General features: G+C 45.8%; 1 protein-coding gene across 5 annotated transcripts in view; it reads left to right on the plus strand.

The window, feature by feature from the left end:
- Nucleotides 1-10884: 10884 nt before the first annotated feature.
- ZCCHC2 (zinc finger CCHC-type containing 2) overlaps nt 10885-23403 on the plus strand; it is a 43500-nt gene continuing 30981 nt past the window's right edge. For all 5 annotated transcript variants that reach the window (XM_035552751.2, XM_050708940.1, XM_050708941.1 and 2 more), the window contains exon 1: nt 10885-11853. In XM_035552751.2, coding sequence (XP_035408644.1) covers nt 10885-11853 — 969 coding nt within the window. The remainder of the gene's footprint in view (nt 11854-23403) is intronic.

Genomic DNA, 23403 nt, shown 5'->3' on the forward strand with positions numbered 1-23403 from the left:
GGCAGCACTTTGCAAGACTTTTCCCCTCCTTTGTGTTAGACAGCATGAGGCTAATAGGCAGCATTTTCCACCAAAATATGCATGCACGTTACATCTGCAAAATAAACAGTATTCAGAACTTACTGCTTTTCTGGACTTCCAAGAAGGACAGAAGTTCTGACATGTAAAATGCTCATCCAAAGGATGGGACAAGGTCTATTTCTTTCAGTGGTTCTTGCTTTATTAGCTGATCCTTGATGGCACCTATGCTGGTCTCCTTTATAGATGTGACTTTCTGTGCCAAGAAGGTTGTGACAGCAAAGTTTATAAAATACTTATGCTGTGGGTGTATATGAAAGCTTCATTTGAGATGATATTCCCAATGTTCTGAGTTACTCTCATTTATACAACAGCAACTTTGCACCCTTCTAATCATGTAAATGGACTTTGAAGAAGACATTAGCAAAATTTGTAGCTAGCCTCAGGACAAGAATTTCTCCCATTGTTTGGAAATGTTATCAATCTGCATTAGGTTTGGAAACTATATTTATGCAGCAGAACTGTGCGGAAGCATCTATTGCAAGATTGAAAAAGCCCATTTCTGCTTATGCCTGCTTGGCAGTAGGAAGATAATGCCAGTTTTCAGACACCATTAAGGATTTAATCACAAATAATGTATCCCAACATATCGCTTGAGCCTTGGCAAAACAACATTTTTCAATGCAAATACGTTTTGTTGGAAGTTCTGACTGGTTCCAATTATTTTGCTTCCATTTTAAGCTTCTTTTTATAGTGGTACGGTGCAGTAAAATGGATCTTCATGTTGACTGTTGGCAGGGTCAGGCAATGCAGTTTAGGAATACAGAACTCCTAACATCATGTCCCATTTCTGCTGCTTTCTTTGCAATATGAGTTGATAGAGAATTTATTTCAAACAATACTTTTTTATGAAAAGCAATGTTTCTCAGGTTTGACATTGTTCTCTAATTCACACTGAATGCAATGCAGCATAATTTTCAAAAGCACAGTTTTTGACTTTTTTTTTAAGTCAAAATGTGTCATCTCTAATCATCTTTGGAAACGTGGATACTACTTAGGGTTAAATGATGCTACTTGAGTGCCTAAGAGCGCTGCCTAATATTATCACATTGGCAAGGTTCCTGAAGCTATATTTATAATCTACAATTAATTGTACTCTATGGACCAATTCCGCCATGCTTCTCAGACTAAAGCTTTGAGATGGCCACAGGAGAGAAAAGCCAGTGGAAAGCAAGCTATTAGGCTTTAGCTACGGGGTCTTATGACCAACAAGAAAACCACCGCTGTTCTGAATGCCTGGATGATGTTGCATGGTATGGTGCATGGTATGAGCATGTATTCTTCAGATGCGTAATTAAGACTTACCCACTGCAACAAATACTTTGACGTAAGACAAAACAAGAGAACTGACAGTGCTAAAACATGTACCGATTATACGTATCTTGCAGTGGCGACGGTAGAAAGTTATGTGTCAGCGTTTGGTTAGCTGGAGGCAATGAGGTTCAGCCGCGTTTCTCAGTTCTGTCATTAAACAACCTCCTGTGCTCCCAGTATGAGGTCCATTTGCAGACAGGAGAAATGAAGATAGAGATAAGGAAGGTTTTGTGCCCTGGCAATGGGCTGAGTGAAACACAGGGCTGGCATGGGCAGTGTGGCTTGCCCCTCGCTTCCGCCAGAGCAAACATGCTGCTTGAAGGCTCCGTCTTCACCTCCTGTTACCATGCTGGGCCTATGGATTTCACCTTATTTCCCAGGCATTTTACAGAGCTTCTAAATATTTGTTCCCACTCCAGAGTATGATTCCAGTTTACGTATTCTTCTTCCTTCATCTCTGTTCATTTCCTTTGGAAAATTTCTAATCTCCCAGTTCTTGTCCTCTCTTGTTGCTCTATCCAACCATTAATCCTGAAGACAGTATTGCTGAAGAGATTACATCTGCTGGGAATAAATTCCTAAATAACAAGGTCTAACCATGTTTGTTTCAATTTCTGCACCTTGGAAAAGAACGGAGTAATTTTTTACTGGTCCCTCAGGAGAGGGTTAAAATTAAGTAAACAGTATTTGAAAAGTGCTTGGCAGATGGCAAAAAAAGTCCAAGTATTTTCAGAGCTTTAGTGAGAGGAAACCTCTTGTTAGGCTGCATGTCCCAAATCAGCTTCAGCAGATTTTTTTTTCTTTTATGGTTGAGAGCTTATTTAAAAGGAAAAGATGTTCATGTCTCTGGCACTTGGAGTTTGAAACTCATGTCTCTGTCACGTTTCTTTGGCTTTTCTCTCGTGTTCATTACTATGCTCTCTAAGTGCTTAAAAACACGAGTTCCTAGGACAATATCATTTTAAAATTAACCAGAGTGTGATGTTCAGAGAAATTTAGGGAGCTGGGAACCCCTTGGAATTCATTAGATGCTGGATTTAAGCTACATATCCAAGCTAGATGTTCACATTTCAAAGTTTTTTTTGAAGTATTTAAACAGAATGTTCAGAGCTGAAGAAAGGCAACCCCTGGAGAGCCTTTAAAACAGGAAAGGAAGAGAAAGAAAGAATTGGGCAAAATTATCTTGCATCTAGCTTCCAACACAGATTAGTAATTAAATTGGTAAAAAGTTAAATTGGTGAAATGATTTAAAACCCAGGTATAGAACATCCTTTCCCAAGGAACTGGAGTGCCTTTTTAGGGATCCCACAAAAGGTTTCAACAGTGTAATTCATTTGATTTAATTGATTTTTCCACCTTTTCTCTGGGAGGTGATAAAGCCAGTTGTCAAGACAGATAAGAGAGCTGCACTGTGGACTGCATGTTCACAACGTTTTCCAATTTAAGCCTTCTATCGTCAGGGCTTTTTTATCATCTTTAGGCAAACTCAAAGTATTAAAGTTTGTTATTCATTTAGTGTCTCAAAGTACACCAGGAATATTAAAGATATAAAAAGCAAAACGTGTTCCTGACTAAGAGAGGATTTCTTAATTATGTATTTTATTATGTATTATATTACTTTCTAGAGGCCTCGATCAATGCCTTGGCTGCTGCACAAATACGGAGGAAGGCTCATTCGTGGCAGGATGAGTTTACCACAGATGGTGAACAGATGTTTCAGGTGTATGGCAGAAGAAAAGGAAACCCTTGAACGGGGACCTCAGGCAAACACACTAGTCTCTGCACGAGTCCTGAGCCGACCAGCTCTGGAAACAGCATCGCTGCCCATCTTGGAAACACTCCAGACATTATCCATGTTGTCCTTTAGGCAGCCTGGCTTCTACAGATGATGTCTTCCCTTGCAGCAGGCAATCTTGGGACCTCTGGGGAAGGGACATGAAGCAACCTTGTTTGGCCAACGTGGCAGGACCAGAAGGGGTACAGCGATAGGAGTCAATGGAGGCCCCTGAGAGTTGCAAGGGCTGGTCACCACTCTGCGTAGGCATGCATTTGAATAAAAGCTATCGGCCCTCTTCAAGCATGGGTCTGGACTCTCCTCAGAACCAAGTGGGCCACTGGCAGTCATCTTTTACAGACCACTTCCAAATCTGTTCTAAAGCCCACTTCAGGGTTGCTCTTGAGTTACAGTGAGGTGGGAACTGGGAGGGACTAAGAGATCTGACATGGGTCACAGCAAGAAAACATCATCTGGGCTAAGAACAGATTTGTTAAAGGCATGCCTTTCAAAGGCCATCAAAAGGCACCTGATGCCCATTGGTATGTAATGGTAGGTATTTAGGGCATAAGAGTGGCTATGAATCAAATGGCATAAAGAGGAGAAAAACAGGATAAATGCAATTCAGTAAATCTGGAACTACTTAATGTAGAGGAAGATGTTAAGAGGTTTTTTGACAGAAAAGTTTCAAAATTATTCATTAAAAAGCAGCCTTTCACCAATGCTTCTTCAGCTAGGCTTTTCTCTCCTCTCCTCTCCTCTCCTCTCCTCTCCTCTCCTCTCCTCTCCCCTCCCCTCCCCTCCCTTCCCCTCCCCTCCCCTCCCCTTCCCTTCCCTTTTCGAGCCTGTAATATTTTCCAGATTCCTGAGAAAGAAAGGGTATTCCTCTTTGAAATTCTGATTGCTTGTTCAATACATGTTAGAGAAAGCAAGGCATGAGCAGCCTATTATATTCAAGAGTTAGTAGAAGATTATGGATGATAATTATATCCTGTTAAAAACATCCCTAGAGGTAGGGATGAAATGGAAGCAGGGTGAAACAGGGTAATTTTGTGACCCTTCACTTGTCTTCAGTTATTACGGACAGCCTGTAACTGAGGACAAAAAAAAATAATGAATGATGCTTTGGGCTTCAACCACGTGAAATGTCTCTGTCTGCTAAGCAAAGCACAAGTCTCATCACTTTTACGTGTGAGTTCAAGCTACATGTATGCCTGAACGCACGCTCTGCTCTGCCTGGTGCGGCCTCACCTCAAGTTCTGTGCACAGTTTTGGGCGCCACAATACGAGAAGGACATAAAACTATTAGAGTGTCCAAAGGAGGACTAAGAAGATGGTGAAAGGTCTAGAGGGCAAGACGTATGAGGCGTGGCTGAGGTCCCTTGGCTTGTTCGGCCCAGAGCAGAGCAGGCTGAGGGGAGGCCTCATGGCGGCCTGCAGCTCCCTCACGAGTGGAGCGGAGGGGCAGGCGCTGAGCTCTAAGTGAGAATGATTTGAGTGTCCATGTACACGTGAAAGGTGCCCTATGTCTTCCATGTAGGAACTACTCTTCTTCCTTATGAAAAAGAAGCACAGCTGCCCCTGAGACTGGACGCCACCAAAAACAAAACAAAACAAAACACCCAACCAAAGGAAGAAAGGTGGGAACTTGCGATGCCCCGAGGGGTAAGGCTGGAGACTGGCTGAGCTGAGGGCAGCGCTGGTGACACATCCATCTTCCCATGGGCTGCACTTAGTAGCTCCAAGGAGCCATGCTGATGCTCAGTGCCCAGAGATGCTGTAGATATTTTCTGTACAACAGATCCCCACTTCAGGTTTGCTCAAGGTTCCTGAGCTTGATAATAAACACCAAATTTGGTGCCTTGGCCCTTTGAAGATCTCTGAAGTGGGGCTGTTAATTTCAGTAGGACCAGGAATTTATTCTTTTTTTTTTTTTTTTTTTTTTCCTGAGGAGGCATTGAATCTATTGATTAATTACTATTTTTTTTTCCAGAATGATTTCTGTGATGCTTTTCCTCAAATATCACAGATTGTAAGCCATCCCACTTATGTGCCATAAAGTCCTAATAAATATATATCAGGCTTAAAAAGCTCCCACAGATGTCACTATGTCAATGCAACCTACTCATTCTTCAGAAGCAGAAAATGAGAAACATCTCCAGCCTGAAACACCTACCCATCAAGAGATTTCCAATTGCTTGTTCTATTTTCGAGAGGGTTGCCAAATGGAGAAGTCCCACTTTAGGAGCAGGGATTCACACCTGAACGAAGTACTGGACGTCCCAGAAGGGCAAATGTCGAAGCTTTCAAGGACTGGTAATTTGAACTAAGAGCATCTCAACATATATACATATACTGCAGGAGACATGCATGGCTAAAGTGAAGGTTTTTTTTCTTTGGATTTACATATTTTCACAACCTACTTTAAAATAACCGAATGGCAGTGTAACATCTGCTCTGGTAAGCCTTCCTGCATTATTTTCAGGTTAAGGCATACACTGTGGATTCAAACAAGCAGCAATGGCACACTGAGGTCAGCTGCAGCTTGAGCTTGTTTGGCAATGTTGTGCGCCGTGAGCCAGACTAAGTGTGCAGAGCTGAAGACAAATGAGTAGTAGCAAATTCCTCAGGTAATACCGTGAACTGTGCAGCTGAGGTGCTCGGTTCTTCACCAGACCCCCATCTCATCCATTGGCTCATGATAGCAACTTCTGCCCCAAAGGAAGCTCTCTCCTTTTGTCCTACACCTGGGCTTGCTGGCAAAGACCTGCAGAGTCCCAGTGCTGAGAAATCAGCTCTGGCAGTTGCACAGCAGCCGTTCCTCTCTTGAGGCCGTGCATGGGACGTAAGCCGCGCTTGGCAGGAGGGGGTTTCCCTTGCTGTAGGTAAGATGCTAAGCAAGGCTCAGGCTGGGGAGAATGCTACGCTCTGAGCACTGACTGCTTTGCATGGTGACGGCGAGAGCTGTGTGTCTAATTTGGGCAGCAGCAGATGGGTCTCTTAAGACAGCAAGAGACTGGCACTACCAGCAGAGTGAAGGGATAACGTGTTCCTTCTGCAGCAGAGATTTCACAAGTGACTCATGACTCTTCTGCAGCTCACGCTGGCATCACTTGGTCTCCATAACTGTGACTGCACATTTTAAAGGTCAGGATGTAAAGCTCCTTCGCCAAGCACCTCTGAGTCCGTGTTTATTCTGAAGGACGTTTGGTGCACACGGTAGCTCCTTACGGTCTGACCGGGATTTTGTTCTTCTCCTGCTGGCATAAATGTAGAGATGGTGAAATAATCCAGCCAATAAATCTCTCAGGAGAGTTTGATTCCCAGGTGCTCGTTGCATACACAATTATCATGTACATGACTAACTCCAGGCAGGCCTGGTGCTTGGGCTCTGGCGTGTCGGAGCCACACCTACATTCCTCCTGCAGGCCCTCGTTTAAGAGTAGATTTCAATTAACTTTAATCAGATGTTTAAGGTGGCCTAGGTCTTTTCTTCTGCGTATAGGTGTTTAAATTTCACTGCCCTACGCTTAAGGATGTACTTCACTGCTAACTAGAACAGGGGCTGATTTGGGGATGTACTCGAATGGCCTTGTGCCCAATGGTCTAACTTAAGTAGGACTTCCCAAGACAGCAAAACCCCAGTGTTGGCAGAACTGTGCACACAGATTGCCTGTATGCACACGTCCATGGGCTCATTGTGAAAGCCCACAGCAGTGGTTCACCTGAAATTCCCTGCAGTCACTGGCCTCTCTGCAATATCTGAAAGCCCAAAGCTGAATGCTTTCGGAAATCCCATCACTTTGTCCTCCCCAAAGTGATTTCTCACCTAGATCAGGCAGTAGCTTTCTGCGCATATCCCAGTTCCAGGTACAATGTATAATTCATCAGCACGATTCATTCTTACTTCAAATCACTGTGATCCAAATCAATGCAGACTGTCCTCTGTGGTGGTGGAATTTCCATCAGCGTAGGGAAAGTGCTGGCCAGAAGATGCAAATGATATGAGTATCCCAGTGCTAGTATATTCTTTGCTCTCCCTAAATTCTCGTTAACTGTTATTTACTATTTTACATGGATAAGAGCAAACCAATACAGACTGCCATTTGTACCATGGGTTGGAACCCCGTGCAGGTAGGCAGCCCGCTCCGTTCGCACACAAGCTGAAATTTAGCAGCTTGGTAATGTTTCAGTCTTTCGTACATTTCTCGTCTGCATCCAGCTGAAAATAGTAATAATTCACCTTTGACAGTAATGTAAAAAAAGGGTTGTGGCCTCAGTTCAGCTTCCCTTGAACGGTGAACTGAAATTTGCAACCGCGTTTCGTAACATTGTCTTTATTGGCCAGCTTGCCACAGAGTCCTGGGACAGGTGACCTTTGCAAATGAATAACCAACAACTTTGACTTTAGAAATAGGCTTTCATAATGATGTTAATCCCAGGGACACACCCTCAGCCTACACTGAACTTATTTTCCAGTAACTTTAAATCCAAAGCTATGTGTAAACTATTTAAACTGTGTTTAAAACAGTATATTTATTCCTGCACAGGGTGCAAATGAAATCAGGACTATGGGTCATCTTCTGAATTTCACTAGTTACATTAAGTCCGAAAAATGCATGTCTTCATTCCGCACATGCGTATTGAAAAAAATCTCATTCCTTAAACATAGCTTTAGCTTTCAAAACTGTCTAATAACGTACCATGAAATGATCTATCCATCATGTCTAATCTTAAATGATAAAGACTTCCTGCCAATACCATTTTATATTTACCTGAAGAGGAAGTTATGGTATCAGATTTTTAAAATCAGTATTAAAGCAAGCACTTAAATACATTTTTCCGTTATTGAAAATATAATCCGGCTGCAAATTATGTGTTTGGGAAGATGGCTAAGTAAATGTCGCCATTTTATCAGTTGACTTGGTTTTTGACTGAGATCCAACCTTAGAGGTGATACTGACACCCTAACCCTTCCACATACCATCAGGCTGCCTTACTCCAAGCCACTAGGCCCCATCTGCACCCATTATGCACAGAGGAATATAAGCTTGTTCAGCTCATCCTGAAAAAGAGGACAAAGGAAAGAATAAATGAGCTCAAATATTCAAAAACCATTAAAGCAGTAAGATTTTTTTCAATGTAATAACGTATTGTCAGGTTTTGTTTTCAGTGAATTTCAAATTGTCGTGTTCTCAAGACTTTTTTCTTCCAGAGAGTCCTGACTAAAAGGTAATGATCACCTGTTTCACAAAAGGTAAGCTACTCAAAAAAAATGCCAACTCTCATAAGATAAATGGCAAATCATGAGTGAGCAAAACTGCTCCAAACCTTTATCGGGGATCTTTACTTGCTGCTCTAGTTAGGCTATTCCCTCCGTATGTACCGCACCATAACCAGCTGGTGTGTAGCTGCTTTGAGTGATTTGCCCTTGTTTTCCTGCAAGTCTATAGCATGCATCATGCAGAAGTTGCAGTTCTTTCTCCCATCTCCTCTAACATGCTACTAAGAAAATCAGATTAGAACATCTCAAGGGCAGTGTATCACAGCAATGTTTGTGCATTCCCCTGCTGCTTTCTTCTTCCATTCCCAGCCCTGAGTTTCACTTTCATTTCCTCTGGATACTCAGAGTTTCAGTCCTTGTTCCACATTATCCTGTTTCTTCTTGCTGCCAACTCCCTGAGCTACTGAAATGCTTCTAAGCCCACTTAGAGTATCTTTGTCTTCTTTTTGCCTTCTTACACCAGTCCCTTTCCTGGTTTTTTTTTTTGTTTGTTTGTTTTTTTTTGTTTTTGTTTTTGTTTTGTTTTGTTTTGTTTTTCCTATATTTCAAATCTGTTTTCCTCAGGTATCATAGTTTAAACCATTAGAAAACCAGAGATACAAAGGGGCTGAGTTAATCAGGTACTTAAGCTTAGTTGTGAAACTTAGCATCAGCTTGGGAACTATCACATTGGGATGGATGTAGGCACATGCTCAAGTATTTTCTGGACTTGGGGAGTGTACTTTCAACTATTACCCTCATGCATGTGCAATTTTTCATACCTTTGTGGACTTATGAATGGTTCAGTGGACTTTCATCGCCTTTCTTCCCTCCCACCAAAATTAAATTCATTTTCCCCTCTCCATGGTGTCATCTGTTTGGAACTATGTCACGTTTTATTCGAATCACATATTGTTAAAATATGAGAAATGTTATTTCTAACACCCATACAATTTTAATTCTGATCCTGCAAGTTCTATTCAGATGAAACAGCCGTTCAAAGTAGAAGCCTCTGGTCATGTTTCAGTAAATCCATGATTTCAGCTTGGTATATCTGCTGCGATAGTCATGGCTGATTTTATTTGGAAACAAAACAAAACAGAAAACTCATAACAATGAGACAAGAATTATTGCTTCATAATGGTAAGAAAATATTATCTTGGAATATTATGATAACTGTTCTATTAACTGTAAGTATTTGGAGTGATTCAAGTCCAGCCAGGCACTAATCAGTGAACAGCACAGGAAGATAAAATGTAAGAATAAAGGGGTCTATGAGACCTCTTACACCTACTTTTCACCTTACTGGTTCTGGAACTGATGAAGAACTGCTAGCAATCTGGGAGAAAAGGGTAGAACAATTTCCTGCTCCCTGCTACATTTCTGCTGTCACAAGCCTTGGAAGAGGCCGTGATGGCAGTGACAATGGTCTGTGAAGGTAATGAAAGAAGGGAGTTTGCTGATTCGGGTGCAAGTCTATTTGTGTTACTAGAAGAGGACAAAGCAGCCATTAGGAAAGTATAAACCTAACATATACTACCTAAAAGTTTATTTTTTAACAGAATGTATGTATGTGAGTATATGTACTCACCGAATATATGTAAGAAATCAGGATATGGTTTAGTCTGTAACCACCACTGAAGAGTACACTGAAGCTCTGTGTCAAATCTGAATGATGCATGCAAGATTATTACAATCTGCATGACATTTACTTGGTTGTTTAATAAATAGGCTCTTTCATGGCAGCACAATCAGCTCCCGGACAGACAGATAAGGGGGGATTAGCAGCGGCCCTTCGTACTTTGTTGCTGTAAGCTGTTTAGGGACGCTGCTCTGCATAATTCTAATTAGCGGGCCACATTTTGTTCTTCACCGTGATGGGACGTGTTTTGCGATTCTGTTTGCAGTTACACCGTCTTTATGTAAACGTTTGGGAGCCGGAGCAAGAAGCGAGATTGCTCAGGCTGTTCAATCTCACGATTGCGGGCTCCCCGCAGGTCTGGGAACAGAGCAGGGCGGCAGCAGCTCCCTCACAGCGCCCACCCTTATGGAACCCTTCCTCCTGGCGACAACCCCCTCACAGCGCCACACGGCCCCCCGCAACGGCCCTAACGGCCCCAACGGCCGCCCCGCCCAGCGGTCGCGAGCGCGCTGACGTCGGCGGCGCCGATAGGGGCAGCAGGAGGAGGAGGAGGAGGAGGAGGACGAGGACGGGGGGGCGCTGCGGGAGCCGCCGCCCTCCTTCCCTCCCTCCCTCCCTCCCTCGAGCCCCCCCCGTTTCCCGGCACGCACCGGAGCGTTGCCCCCGCGCGCGCCTCTCCCGCGCCGGCAGGGCCGCGGCGGCGATGAGCGGCGGCTCCGCCTGAGCGCCGCCACCCCCCTTCCTCCCCTTCCCCTCCGCGCCCAGCCCCGCAGCCGGGCCCCGCGGGACGCTGGCGGCCGCCCCTCGCCGAGGATGCTGAAGATGAAGCTGCCCCTCAAGCAGACGAGCCACAAGGCGGCGGCGGCGGAAGAGGCGGCGGCGGCGGCCGCGGGGCTGGGGCTGAAGGAGCCCGGCGCGGCCCTGGACTGTCACCTCCAGCTGCAGCAGCTGCCCCGGCCGCCGGCCCGCGGGGGAGCCGCCGCGGGGAGGGGGTGCGGGCCGGACAGGCCGAGCCAGCTGCACGGCTTGGGAACCGGGACGGGGCCCGGCCCCGGCCCGCCGCCTCCCCCCGCCGCCGCCGCCACGCCGAGCGCTGCCGGTGGCGGTGCTGGCGGTGGGCCCGGCGCGGCGGCGGCCCGCACCGACAAGGAGACGGTGTACGAGTGGTTCGGGCTGGTGCTGGGCTCGGCGCAGCGGCTGGAGTTCATGGTGGGGCTGCTGGACCTGTGCAACCCGCTGGAGCTGCGGTTCCTCGGCTCGTGCCTGGAGGACCTGGCCCGCAAGGACTACCACTGCCTCCGCGACTCGGAGGCCAAGGCCAACGGGCTGAGCGACCCCGGGCAGCTCGGCGACTTCCGCGACCCGGCCGTGCGCTCCAAGCTCATCGTCTACCTGGCCCTGCTGGGCTCCGAGAACCGCGAGGCCGCCGGCCGCCTGCACCGCCTGCTGCCCCAGGTGGACTCCATCCTGCAGAGCTGCCCGGCAAGGCGGCCCCCGGCGGGCGCTGCCGAGGAGGAGGCGGCCGAGGAGGAGGAGGACGACGACGACGACGTGGTGGTGGTGATGGACGGCGCCGGGGAGAACGGCCAGGCTCCCCTCCCCGGCGCCCAGGGCCTGGGCTTCGGCGCGCAGGAGGAGCTGCTGCTGCTCTTCACCATGGCCTCGCTGCACCCGGCCTTCTCCTTCCACCAGCGGGTCACCCTGAGGGAGCACCTGGAGCGCCTGCGGAGGGCCCTGTGCGGGGACCAGGACGAGGAGGGCTTCGGCCGCCCCCGAGCCCAGGTAACGGCGTGCCCCGCGCCCTGCCCTCCCGCTGGGCGCCCCTCCCCTTTCTTCACCCCCTCCCCGCGATTTTCTAGGAGCCGAGGCGAAGCCCCCCACCCCCGTGGGATGGGCAAAGGGCCCTGCCCCCCTTCTCTGTAGTGCCTGCTGCGAATGTGGGGCTGTGACGTAATACTGCCCGGTATGACGTGGGGGGGAGGGGGGGGGGTTCTTTTTCTGGCCAGCCATGCTTTCTGGTGCGCTGCTTTTTGAGCCCCCGTGTTGCTAGAGCGTAGGATGCAGAGTGCCCGTAAAGCTCGAGTGGCTGCCTCGTACGCTGCAGGCCCCTGAAGAAGTTGCACGATGCAGAAGTACAAGTGGCAGCTTGGCTAAACTCGTAAAAATAATCATAACGCCAGATCGAAACCATACAGCCTGAGAGAGCTTGCTCCAGGGGCTCCAAACAATAGAAGGTGTTGGGACAATTTTCACGTGGAACCTGCTCTCCCCCCCAAAAACGAGACTTGGCAAGGATCAGGGCTGTAGTCAAGGGTCAGCGGCCGCGAGGCTGGTTCTCAAAAGCCGTGTTCCATGAGGTGGTTGAAGGCCTTTGGGAAGGGGTGGTAATCGTTTTACTAAACGAGCAAATTAAAATGTCACAACTGCAACTTCTGTTCAGAGAAAAGCTTAATTTCTGGGTGGCTGTCAGGAAGCAGCAAAGCACATCTTGAAAGCAGATGTGCCACTTGTTGCTGGAAGGTGGCTGTCACAGAGCGAGGACTCTCCATGAGTGGCACTGAAGCATTCTCATATGCAACAGCAATATCTAAACACGGGTTTTTCCCCCCCTGGCCACCCATTGCTGCCCTTTTGGTGAATGTTTGCTTTAGAAAAAATCCACCCCATATTTATGCAACCAAGTCATCGTCTTGGAGCTCTGCAGTTTTTGGTCTATAGATGGCCTCTCGTGCAAAGAGGAAGAAAGGGCTGGAAGATAGGTACTTACAATGCAGATAGGCTGTTAAAACCAACACATTCATCAGGGGCTTAACAGAAAAAGGTACAAACGTTTTTTTTTTTAAAATCTACTTTTGGTGCTGTCCAGTTCATCCACTCACAGAAAACTGCTGTGATTCTAAAGGAATGGCCCTTGATCTGCTTGGTAAAGACAGGATGTGCTTTTGAGGACTACTGAAAGGAGACAGGGATTTTTAAGACTTCAAATATGCTAAGTACACGCTTGTACCATTTTAAGGCCAAAGCACATTTAGCAGGTCATAAACTAGTGGGTGGATGTTATGGTACTGAAATCATACTGAATTCATAGCATAAGTCCAAAAAGTGTTTATTTTGGCTTACTGAGCTGTATCGAGTCTAACTCTCCTAAAACGAGTCCTGCAAGTCCCTGTAGAGGGGGGGGAAGATGGGGTTACAGGAAGTGGTAAGGCTGGACACTGCTGTTGCTGGGTTTGAAGTGCTAATAACTAGAAGCACGCTTCCTGACTGAAGCTGGCACTTCAGCTCTAAGTGCTCAGCATGCCCCACCAAAGGCACTGGGAGAGCAGGCTCCCATGAACTACTGCAATTGCAGTCTGCTCTGTGTGGCGTTCTGGCTTCAGCGTAAAAGCAGGCTTCCAAGTTGTGGCGGTTTCTTCTGCAGAGGGAACACGGAGAGATCCGAACCAGCTTGGCTGAACATGCATGTCACATATTGCCTAGTCTGCGCAGGGCTCAACTGCATGCCTTCTGCAGGGTGTTTTTTTCTTACTGGTTAAACTGTAAATAGAGCAGAGCCTCTTCTGGGAAGCAGTGGCTGACAGGGCACAGAGGGACTGATGTCTTTCTGCCGAGGTTGTTCAGTTCAGGTTTGCAGGGACCCTGACAGGTGAAAATGGAAGGTGAGGGAGTCAGCGTGGCTCAAGGCTTCCCTCACAAAATGCCGCTGTTCCCTTACACGGGGCCGGATTTAAATCCTGTCAGGCGCCCGCGTGCTTGTTACCCCACCCGCGCCCCGCGCTGGCTGTGAGGGCCGGGCCCCGCGGCTGCGGCCAGCCCCCGCCCCCGGCCCCCATCATGGCGCCCCCCCGGCGGCGCTGCGGGCCCGCCGCTTCCCGCCCCCTCCAAGATGGCGGCGGCGCGGCCTGCGCTCGGCGTCACGTGCCCGCAGGGCGGGATCCTCCCCGGCCCGCACGGGGAGGGGAGGGGGGGGGCGCGTTGCGTAACGGGGAGGCTCGCGGGCGGCCAATGGCAGCGCGCCGTGGGGGCGCGTGCGGCTCCCCCTCGGGGGGGGGGGGCGCTATAGGTTTGGGGGGGGCGTTAGGTGCGGTGAGGCCCTGGCACAGGCTGCCCAGGGAGGCTGTGGGCGCCCCATCCCTGGAGGTGTTCAGGGCCAGGCTGGATGGGGCCCTGGGCAGCCTGGCCTGGTGGGAGGTGTCCCTGCCCGTGGGAGGGGGGCTGGCACCCGGTGGTCTTTAAGGATGTCAGGTAGTTTGCTTTTTTCTCATGCTTGGGACTGTGTTTTCTGGTTAGGGTCTGCGCTGTCTGGTGACGTCGAGCTCACGTGGAAGTTGCTTCTTGACAAGGATCTAACGGGAGACCAAGAAGAGCAGCGATCCTATCCTAATGATTATTTAAGAACCTAACACTTTGTAACGATACCCTTTTACAAATTGAGATGGAAATGATCAATAGACTCAAAACTTGTGAGGGTTAGAACTGTTGGAGTGGGATGGGCAGAGGTAGGATTGCCTTATAATTGCATAAACTTGTGTTCTGAAATACTATGTTTATTTAAGGTCGAAACACCCGATATAATTTGCAGATTTCTAAATGAAGATGTAGGGGAAAAAAAAAGTCATCGATGCATTAAGCTGTGCAGAATATGGACTTTGAATCTGCAGTTGGTGTATGAAAAGAAGGTAGCAGCATTCACATCTGTAGTCATAAAAAACCTTACTAATGACCAAAAAGTACACTGATACCACTATCGTATATCAGTTTAAGTAGCAGAACAGCTTAATTCTGGTGTTGATCATATATGTTTAATAAGTCCATCAGGATCAAACCTGTTCATGGCTTATCTTGCTCGAACCCAGATCTATGGTCTGAATGCTGAAATATCAAAGGAGGTCTGAGTACATACAAACATAATAAATGTGGCTTGCGTTATACACAGGAGCATTTAATCAGGAGTACTTGATGGTAATAGAACTAAGGTTCTGTTGAAATAAGCAATCTCCTGCAGATAATGGCTTGCTGAATAGTTTTGTAATTACTTGGCTTGAGGATTCTTCACACAAAAAGTCCCTACTTAAAAACAAAGGGAAAGTTTCTATTTACGGGGTATTTTGTTTAGTAGGCTTCTATTTATAGTTTATTTTGTCTGCAAATCAGAAGAGTGCTTTTATGATTGATCTTCAGTGACTTGCAGCAGCACCAGGTACTAGAACTTAATTTTAGATCCTCAGAGCTCTGAGAGAAGAAAAACGCACGCAATCCCATTTTGAAACTGCAGTGTACTCAAATACTCCTTTAAGTATCATGGTGTCTGGTTTAAATAAGAGACAGAAGGATAAAGATGACTTTTTATTGTTGGCAAGAATCTTTTAAATTGTGGATGGTCCAGCAAACTACTAGAGTTTTACATGTTTTGCATATTGAGATACAAAGTATTCTGTCTCTCTCAGTGACTGTAACATCCTTGTCTCTGAACAGAAATTTCTCTGACTTGAAACAGGAGTTGGGGGTGTCCAGAAACATTACTGGAAGTCTTTTGGGAAGGAAGTCATGGATAGATAAAAGCAGCTCCTAAAATGAAAGACCTCTGTTTAAATGTACATGTTAATGCTCCAGGGAACTGCAGATGGAAAACTTAGGTGGCTTTCAGTTGCTTTAGTCATTGTTCAGCTCTAATTTTGAGGTATTAAGACAAGATTGTAGCCTTGCCCAGTCCCTCTATGCCAGCCTTCGTCAGCCTCCCTCTGGTTTCCGTGTCAATTTTTTCTCTGTTGTCTTAAATAAGCGCCGGGGGGACTGCAGATGTACCCATCGCTTCCTAACGCTTGCACTTGCGTTGCTGCTAAGCTGTGGCTGGGTTTCCAGTGTCACTCAGTGTTGACTTACCTGTCGACAGCAGGATCTCCCAGGGCTTGGGGTACTGAGGGTTCTCTGTTCTTCCTAAAGAAAAGGACGCGGACGGCAGTGGTGAGATGGCTGTATCTATGGAAGCACACTCTTCCATAGAAGGTCTGTAGCTTTATCTCTAGTCTTCCGTAGGAAGTCTGTAGGTTTATCTCTACTTAAGTTTGTTACCTCATTTTCTTGCTCATAGCAGTGTCTAGCCATATCAATTTAGAAGACATTACAGTGGATTCTCTGTTAACTGTAAGTAATACTAAATGTCTACGTTTCCTCCAAGATTTGGTAAATTTTTGTAGTATCTTCCAAGTCTTAATCATTTATACTTGGAGAGACTGAAGCTTGCGGAGCACAAGCTCAGAGATCTGGCTGGAAATCGCACTCCTTTGTGAGCTTGTTGCCTTTCCTTGGCCTCTTAATCTTGTCCTTTTTGGTAGAAGAAAGTAAAAACACATTTAACCGTGAAAGGGGATTTGATGCCCTGGGAAGTGTCTTAAGAGCGAAGATAAGAAAATGTCAGGCTTTCTGTTCAGAATTTGAACAATATACATGAAAGAAAACTTTTAAACCATGCTTCTTAGATGTATTATTCTCTGTCAGTAGTTAGCAGTGGCCATGAAGGCATTGTGTCCTCTCAAAACTAATCGTGCTTGAACTATTATTAAGGGGCAAATATTTTTCTGAATCTTTCTGTCACCCTAGGTGGCTGTGAGAATAACTTTTGTGTATCAGTCTGAACTAACGCGTTCCAGTAATTTTCTTAGTACTGAAGCTACACGAAGTTGTGGGATGAGCAGCCAACTGAAGATGCAGTAACATCTAAACTGCTGCATTACTGGCTTTAGCTTCAAGATCTCTGTTTCGTGACAGGCTAGCTAGGTTAAGCTGTGGTTTAAATCCAGGTAAAAATTGTGATGCAGATGAGACTTCAAGAAGTTGCTGTGTCTCTAGCAAACACAAGGTGCAGTCTTCTACCAGCATTGTAAATCCCTGCTGTAGCTGACATGTCTGGCTCTTCAAGGTTAGTTGTCATAGGGCTTGACAGCCAAATTTAATAATCCTGCATTAGAGGTCGGTATACCCTTTGTCTCAAAATTGTCATGGCTTCACAGTGCTTCGAGTTGATCAGTATGTGATTGCTGAAGCTTTTCTGTGGTGTACTTTTCCACCGTGAATCAACTGCTGATTTTTCAGAAGTTTTGTCTGTCTCACCATGCTTTATTGCTACCTCTTAGAGGTGAGCTCTTAAAATAGTTTCACTCTGAACATCAGTGAAGAACCTGGCCTTGAGCACTCCCAGGGATGGGGCACCCACAGCTTCTCTGGGCAACCTGTTCTGGTGCCTCACCACCCTCTGAGTGAAGAATTTCTTCCTTATATCTAATCTAATTTTTTTATTGAATTTAAAACCATTCCCCCTTGTCCTATCAAGGGATCGCCCCCCTCAGCCTGCTTGTTTCTCCCCAGGTTGTAGGACTTCACAGTTCCCGTTGCTGAACTTCATGAAGGCTTGTGTCAGCCAATGTCTCCAGCCTGCGATTATAAGTAGGATAAGCATTATTCTTCTGGAACTTGATTCTGCACCTGAAAACCGAGTTAAGAAGGAAGCCTTTGTTTGCTGGCTGTGGCCGAAAGAGAGTTAATTGTGTAGATCTTCGTGGTGTTAGATCTTGACGTTGATTTTGCTCTTGGACTTGTCCCACAGCTCTCTGCATCTCAGATCAGTAGGGCAGTTAGTGCAGTTGCTTAGTGGGAAGCTGGCAAACAGAAGTGTAACTTAGCAATGTCAGTTGGGCAGCTGCCTTCAGTCTCGACCTTGCATTTGGCAAGCAGCTTGTTCAAGGCAGTAGTGGGTTTTTTGCACGGGAGACAATCTGTTGCAGCAACAGATGTCAACATTAGCAGATCTGGAAGAATTGGGTCTGCTGCTGCCCTGTGTTTTTGCATTGGTATTAAGTGCATGTGCTGGATTTCCATTAAAATATACGACAGCATAAATGCTCTATCCCTCTATCCAAACTACAGCAAGAATTAAGCAATAGAGCGCAGATACAGATATGTGTACGTGTGGAGTTTCACCTGGCTTGCTTCTCAAGAGGTGGTACGGCCTTTGTGCCGCCGTGGCTACGTGGCCGTGTATCTGCTGCGTAGCTGTGAAGCACTGAGGATGGTAGCTTGCAAGCATCGTGTTGAGCAAATCATGGCTTTAGTCCTGTAACTGGCACCAGATCTTCCAACTCGGGGTGTTCTGTGAGTCTCTAATCTAATAAAGATTATTCTGATGTTACACAAATTTCTCTAAGGTACGGATGCTGCAGTTGAGAAAGTGTGGTCACAAGTTAGACCTTGGTTCTTCCAGGATGCTTTCTTCAACGTTTGTTAGTTGGCATCTGGTTTTGTTTGCCAATTCCCATGTGTACATGAACAGATAAGCTGCGCTGCTTTACATCTGCACAGCCTGCAAGGCTAAGCAGTGCTGTCCCTACCAGCACGTTGACGGAAATCTTGCAGAAAAATAAGCTTTCCTTTTTGGGTGGTTAGAACTAATCAAGCCATCCAACTGCTGCAAGCAGGTTTCCCTTGTTAGTGCTCATCAGAGCTGATGCATGAATAGCCCTTTTATGAAAGGGCAACGCAAACATCAGAAGACTTATGTGCATCACTCTTGATGATTAGTAGGTTATCCAGTAACAGATTTCATTACAGATTGCCAAACGAATACCGGCACGGCACTTTCTCATCGGCAGTCTGCACTAATAGAAGGCAGAGCGTGGACATTTGCCGCACATAGACTAGCTGAGACTTTCTCAGCTCTCATGTGTTAGCTATGCAGAGTAATGTCTTTTTGAGCAGGGCTCTCCATTTTGAGCAGCTGATGCTGGTTTCCTGTGACTAAAAGACATCTCAAGTGGTAGGTGTTTTCTTTAATAAGGTACTTGGTTTCAGCCGTATGAGCAATGACGTTCCAGCTACAAAACTCTGGTATAGGTAGTGAGAGCAGACATACCTTAGAGCACTGTTTTGTTTCATTTAGCTTTCAAGGAGAAATGTAGCTAATGCCCTAGCCCGTCACAAAGATCTGTGAGATAATCAGATCAATTATTTGGCAACTCGTTTGGGGCCACCCACGTTACTTGCTTCACTGTATTTAATCAGCAGCACTATGAACCACACAGAATCCTTGCATGTGAAAGCCTTGCAGTGATAAAAGCCTTTGCAGGAATTAATCTTATGCTTGCATGTGTTGTGTGAATCCATTTTATTCATCGGCAGGTGTGGTGGGTTAACCTTGCTGGTCACCAAGTGCCCCTCAAGCCACTCTCTATCCCCCTCCTCAGCAAGGCAGAGCGGGGAGAAAATCGGATGAAAAAACTTCTAAGGTTCTGATAAGGACTGGGAGATGGCTCACAAATTACCACTACGGGCAAAATGGACTCAGCTTGGGGAGGATCACTTGGATGTATTGCCAGCTGGTAACAGGAAGGCACTGAGAACTAAAAGCAACCAAAAAAAACCCAACCCACAAAACGAAAAGCGCCTTCATTCCACCACCTCCTTCAAACCAGGCTCAACTTCAGTCTTGACTCTTTGACCCTTTTCCCACAGAGCAGCGCAGGGGGATGGGGAATGGGGGTTGCGGTCAGTCCATAACGCTTCGTCTCTGCTGCTCCTTCCTCCTCACGCCCTGCCTCTGCTCCAGTGTGGGTCCCCCACGGGCTGCAGTTGTTGCCGGGGCAGGCTCTGTGCCTGGCCTCTTCATGGGCCGCAGCCTCCTCCAGGCCACATCCACCTGCTCCACCGGGGGCTCCTCCACGGGGGGGCTGCAGCGTGGAGATCTGCTCCGTGTGGGACCCATGGGCTGCAGGGGGACAGCCTGCTCCACCAGGGGCCTCTCCACAGGCCGCAGGGGAAAGGGGAACTGCTGCTGCCTGCCTGGAGCACCTCCTGCTGCACTGACCTAGGGGGCTGCCGGGCTGCTTCTCATGTTTTTCTCACCCCTCTTTCTCACAGCTGCTGCACAGCATTTTTTCTCCTTTCTTAAATATGTTATCATGGAGGCATAAACAGCATTGGCCAGTGGTGGGTCTTTCTGGAGCTGGCAGGTTCTTGGCTCCTCACAGAGGCCACCCTTGCAGCCCCCCTGCTACCACAACCTTGCCAGTAAACCCTATACAACAGGAAATGACGAATACAACTAGCACTAAACGTACTGACCATTGACAGGAACTCCTGAGCAGCATAGGCAGTGTTAAAGGGCTCGTGGTTGTGGTGTGACTAGCAGCAGGTAGCAGCCATTTAATATTTGTTGGCCCTCCGGACTGCCTGGACCTTCCAGTCACTCGCAGGCCACTCTGGCAGTGGCACTTAAGTCTTACTTCCTTGTGAGTGCTTGATGTAGGACTCTCATAGTAGCTAACGAAGAGTTGTAATGCAGCTTAAGCACAGGATCTGTAGCTGGCACAGAAACAATGTTTGCAGACAGTAAGCTGCAAGGTAAAGCTATGACTGCCCTAGATAGCCTACCGTCTACCTCCTGTATTCCAGCATGTGCTATGAAAGCTATCATTCACCGAATACATGTAGTACATATTATTGGTTTAACTTGCTAGGTGAAGATTTTTTTGATTGAATTATGATCCATTTACAGTTACGATAACTTATAAAATTATCAGTGTCAGGACTTGTCTAAATACAAGCTTGAACCACATAATATATTGCAGAGTAGAGGGAGCCTTCAAATGTGGATGTAGTTCACCTCATACAGAGAAAGCTGCCATACGTAGGAAAGTAACCACTCCAGAATAAGACTGCAAAAATATTTCAACACTATTAAAACACTCATATATATAGTAAGTGAAAAGTAGTTGTCTAGCATTAGGAGGTGTGGCAATAATGTTTACTGCTTCTCTGATATCAGATGAGCAAAATGTATCTTTGAAACAAATTTTATTTCTAAACCCCTCTTCTAAAAAGTGCTTCCAATTTCTTTGACTTCTTAGCTATTAGTTACTTATTAGAATTGTAATTTATTTTTCTGATGATCAAAAGAAATAGCTTGACTTGAAAAGCAAGAAGAAGGTGTGACTTCAAATTCAGTAGTAGGTCTGTTTGTGAGCTAAAGAAAAGGCAATTGATGATTAGGTGGAAATCCTAGCTGACACCTTCAAGTGAGTGGAGCACTGCTTTCAGCTCTTACAATCATGATTTCAAAGGTGGAAAAAGACATCTGAAAGTAGAGCAAAGTTAATATCCACTGTCAGAGTTCATCCAAAAGTCTGTTGTCCTCTACATGCGATGTGGATGATGGCAAAGCATGTGGATGTAGTTTAAGGAAGGACCTTACTTAGATAATTAACACTGACCATCTCTACAGGAAGACATTCACTCTTATTCTAAAATGTTTGCTGAAATTGTTAACTTACGTAGTCTGGACACAGCTGCTTAATCATAGTAGCGATGCTTTGCATGGACAGTCTTAAATGAATCACTGTTTTAACAGGATAAATTTAATTCCCAAATGCCAACAGTTCTGCCAATAATGCATGACCAGGAGTTAACACTTAAAAACTGAAATGCTTGCTTTTGGCTCTGTCCTCGGATATTATGAAATATCTGGTGAAATGGTGTCTTTGGAAGTCTTGAAGAGATCTTAAAGTGGCTCTCTCCAGGGCATGCTTGTGAATTTCTGTTTAGTAAAATAAGTTTGCAAATTGGCTTAGAGCTGTTAAAATGCAATCTCACAGATATGCAGCTATTTTCCTTTCTTGTTCCAGGTCTGACATTGCTCACAATTTATTAGACATTTAAAGCATGAAGTGATGTTTTGGTCAGTAAAGAAGTTTGCTGAGATCATCTACTGAGTGACTAGGGATTGGTGTGAGTTTTATCTTGAGGAAACAACAAGTGCTCTGTATTTTAAGAAAGACTGCTTTGAAACCTGAAATTACTGACATTCAGTGCAGAACACGAACCATACGCTGCTTTGGATGAAACAGCTGAAATGTCTTTCAATTCCTCTGAGCGTTTGTAGTGCAATCTAAAGGGCACGTTAGATGTTCAGCTGCTGATTTTGTACCGCTGTGGATGAGACTGATGAAAGTTGGATTAACAGTATGCCCAGGGCAGGCTTGATGGCAGTGTGATTACTTGGGTCCTAAAAGAGTTGTGTGTTTTGTTAGGAGTTGCCTCAGTTTGTACCCAAGCCACAGATGCTGTAAAGCTGGTTTAGTAAAATGAAGCAAGCTGTAGTTGGGACATCTGCAAAATCTTAAAAAGTTCATTCTGTAAGGGAATTTTGATGTGTTTCAATGCCTGTGCTTCCTCGTTCTGGTGTACTTTTTGTGATGGTCTTGGGTCTGTCCCGGCAGCTGGTTTGTCCCATCAGGAGTCCTTCAGGGAAAAAAAAAAGATTCTTTCACATTCTGGTACTTATTTTCAAATATCTTATGCTTCCTGTATTTAAAAATGGTAAGAATACTGTCTGAAGATTTGTCTTTTCCCTCTGCCTTTCTCTTGTGAAGGTCTTTAATGGAGTAATGCTCTTCATCCTGAATGAGAGGAATAAACTTTGAACTTTTAGTATACGTCTACAACAAAAAGTGTCCATTTCTCCGAGAAACTTCATTTGTTTTAAGACATTCTGCTAAGATTCAGGGTGCAGTGAATGCCCCCATCTAACTTCCTTCTTTTGAAAGCTTTCCTGAGAAAACTGACTTTTGCTCTAGCATCCAGTACTCAGTAAAAAACAACCAAACAAAAATAGCATTTCATTGATGTGTTTGAAACAGAGAACCTTCTCTCCCTCTGTGTGCTGCCACTGCCCCCCACACCAATCCACCATGCCACAGAGGTCAAGATATTTGCATATTGATGGTACTTGCATGCATGTACTAAGCTCATATGTTATACTACATGCTACAGGCAAAACCAGATGTCTCACTTAATAGACAAATCTAGAAACTCGCTAGTAACTTCTAACATTTCCTAATTCTACACGCATGGCTTTTTTAAGGTCTCATTTTGTGTCTTTCCTTGAAATGTAGAATTACATTGGTCAACTGGAGCGTTAACAATGTTTCTGAGTTTTATGTTGGTTAGCTGGTTTGGTTTATAACAAGACCTGGTCATTGAAGGGCATGTAAACAGTTACATTAACATTTTATCTCAATTTGGGAAAAACTATACAGGTTCATGTTACAATTAAAAACAAAAAACACCAACACTTGAAGTTCATGCTCATCTGATACTTTTCTACTAGGTTATCATTGTTTGTTCTTTTACTCTGGGAGTTTGTCCTTTTACTCTGAGGGATCCATCTGTGTTATCTGAGCGGTATGACTTGCTGTACTGTCCCTCCTTACGCACTGTATTAAAGGAGTAAAAATTCTTGGCATATCATTTTGAAGTCTGCATGCAGATATGGGGGGAAATGAG

The sequence above is a fragment of the Cygnus atratus genome, chromosome 2, assembly GCF_013377495.2.
Source record: "Cygnus atratus isolate AKBS03 ecotype Queensland, Australia chromosome 2, CAtr_DNAZoo_HiC_assembly, whole genome shotgun sequence".
Taxonomy (NCBI): Eukaryota; Metazoa; Chordata; class Aves; order Anseriformes; family Anatidae; genus Cygnus; species Cygnus atratus.